The sequence below is a fragment of the Nanorana parkeri genome, unplaced genomic scaffold (assembly GCF_000935625.1).
Source record: "Nanorana parkeri isolate BGI_ZX_2015 unplaced genomic scaffold, ASM93562v1 scaffold6514, whole genome shotgun sequence".
Taxonomy (NCBI): domain Eukaryota; kingdom Metazoa; phylum Chordata; class Amphibia; order Anura; family Dicroglossidae; genus Nanorana; species Nanorana parkeri.
Genome location: NW_017312759.1, coordinates 1 through 2,352, shown reverse-complemented (window position 1 = coordinate 2,352; position 2,352 = coordinate 1). Strand labels below are relative to the sequence as shown.

At 40.3% G+C, this 2,352-nt stretch overlaps 1 protein-coding gene across 1 annotated transcript; it reads left to right on the top strand.

Annotated features, from left to right (window-relative positions):
- Positions 1 to 3: 3 nt before the first annotated feature.
- Positions 4 to 2,199, top strand: LOC108804211 (hemoglobin larval subunit beta-1-like; the record flags this gene model as incomplete). Its single annotated transcript, XM_018575962.1, has 3 exons — positions 4 to 62; positions 494 to 716; positions 2,071 to 2,199. Coding segments are annotated over 3 exons (411 nt in total), but the record flags the coding sequence as incomplete, so codon positions are not given.
- Positions 2,200 to 2,352: the final 153 nt, after the last annotated feature.

Sequence of the window (2,352 nt, the reverse complement as noted above, 5' to 3'; positions counted from 1 at the left end):
GCCATCGCTTCCATCTGGGCCAAAGTTGACCTGGAAAATGATGGTCACGATGCCCTGGCCAGGTAAACATGCGAAAGTGTTTTGTTTAGTAGGCAGGGTGTTTATTTTATTCACATTTTGAAATCCTATCAAACTGTTTATTTAAACTAAAATTATATGAGTAGAGGTTGAGGCACTCACAGGTCTTGCAGCAGGAAAAATTAGAATGAACAGCAAAAGTTTTTTGCGTTGATCTCTACTCATTTATTGGACACCAAAACACTTTTCTGTCCACTCTAACTTCTCCTACAGCAAGACCTGTAAATGCTTTAACCTCTACTCATTTCTCTTTTGGTCATTTGACTGCAGTGCACCTGGGCTGATCTTCATCAAAGTGTGCATTTGACTACATTTGGCAATATATACATGTATAAATTATATGTGGCTGTTGAATATTGGATGTCAGATATGGAGGAATAGAATATGTAGTTCATATGTATTTTATTTTTATTAGGCTTCTTCAAGTCTATCCATGGACCCAGAGGTATTTCAGCAGCTTTGGAAATCTGTCCAGCCCTGCTGCCGTTACTGGTAACGCCAAGGTCCACGCCCATGGCAAGAAGGTTCTTGGTGCCATTGACAACGCCATTCACCATCTTGATGATGTAAAACAGACCCTGGCTGGCCTCAGCAAGCAACATGCTGATGAGCTCTATGTGGATCCCGAGAATTTCAAGGTACAAATCTATACCATATCCCAACAATAGTGGGGTTAATTTAAGAGTATGTTCACTGTGTACTGTTTATGATCACTGAGCTTAGTGAATGAAATAAGCTATGTTCACTTTGAATACCCAGTCTTGTGTGAACAGGATTTCTGCTTTCACATGATTGGATGGTTTAGGTCAGCACAGCTTTACCACATTCACTCAATGAAAATTCACTTTGATAAGTGAACATCCTATAGTCCTTTAGTAAATCAACCCAGCTATCATTGGATACATGTATCCTAATGACAGAGTCTCTGGAAGGAAATCCTGTGTACATACCACACCTGTGCAGAAAGATGTCACCCCCATTTGTTGACGCCCTTTTGACACGTTATTCCCCTGTCATGATTATTTTAATTAAAATTACTCCTAGAATGCACTATAGAGCAGCTTGCTCTATACCTTATATAAAACACTACCTTTCATCTATACAGACCACCCCTACATGCATGGGGAGATGGTTTTACATTTTCTGAATTATAAAAAACCCTTTTGACTTCTCTCATCATCTCCTGCCCCCCCTACAGTTTTTGGTGTATTTAGCCACAAATATCTAGGGGAAGACAAAGACTTCTACTATACTCCAAGCTATGTGTCTTTTTGTGATGCAAGTCAAACACAGAAAGCCACCGAAAGCAAATGTACATCTGAGGCTGGGCTGTCACTCTGGAAAATCTCCCATTTGTATAGCTGCCATTCAGCTCCTTGAAGAGATACTATCACCTTGCTCATGCAGGGCATAGTGGCAGTGTCTTGGCAATGGGCATCCCCTTATATTCATCTTACCTCCGCAGCCTGGAAAACACACCACATTTTGGTATGGGGAAGCATGTGACCTGCTCTCCTTTGATGGTGCCCAGGCCTAGCAGCTAAGCATTAGGCCTGAGCACTGCCATATGACTAGGGGAGCAATGTCACACTCCTACTGGTCACTGCTACAGCCACATACAGTGCCAGCTATGCCATATACAGAGACCTTGTCACTTTGGCTTGCATGGGTATGGTGACAGTGTCTCTTTAATGGCTCGTTTCATGTGGGACACAAATTGGGAGACTTTCAGTGGTTTACAGTGGAAGAAAGTATGTGCACACGTTTTCTGCTTTCTAGTTGAAGGTGGAAAAACTCTATAAATTACCATATTTTACAAAATGTGCTGGAAAAGAAAAGTAACAAATACAAACAGGAAATACACGTGAAAAATCAATACATTCAATAGGGTTTATATTTCTATATAATGCCTGTTACTGTACTTTATCCTCCAATCTTAACTTAGGTACCTCTCTGTCTGTCCTAACCATTCATTGTCCTTTCTGTTCACAGCGTCTTGGTGACATGCTGATCATTGTTTTGGCCTCTAAGTTGGGATCTGAATTCACCCCCAAAGTCCAGTCTGCATGGGAGAAGTTCATTAATGTCTTGGTTGCTGCTCTGAGCCATGGATATTACTAAATGTTTGTTTTATCAGTTGTGTATAATTTTCTACAGATCATTGCAGTGTGAAAAATAAAATATTTAAAACGAAACTTCTGTGCTTAGTTCTCTTTCACTGCATTATGTTCACTTTACTTAAAAACAGATGGATTTCATAGGCAATTATTTGTA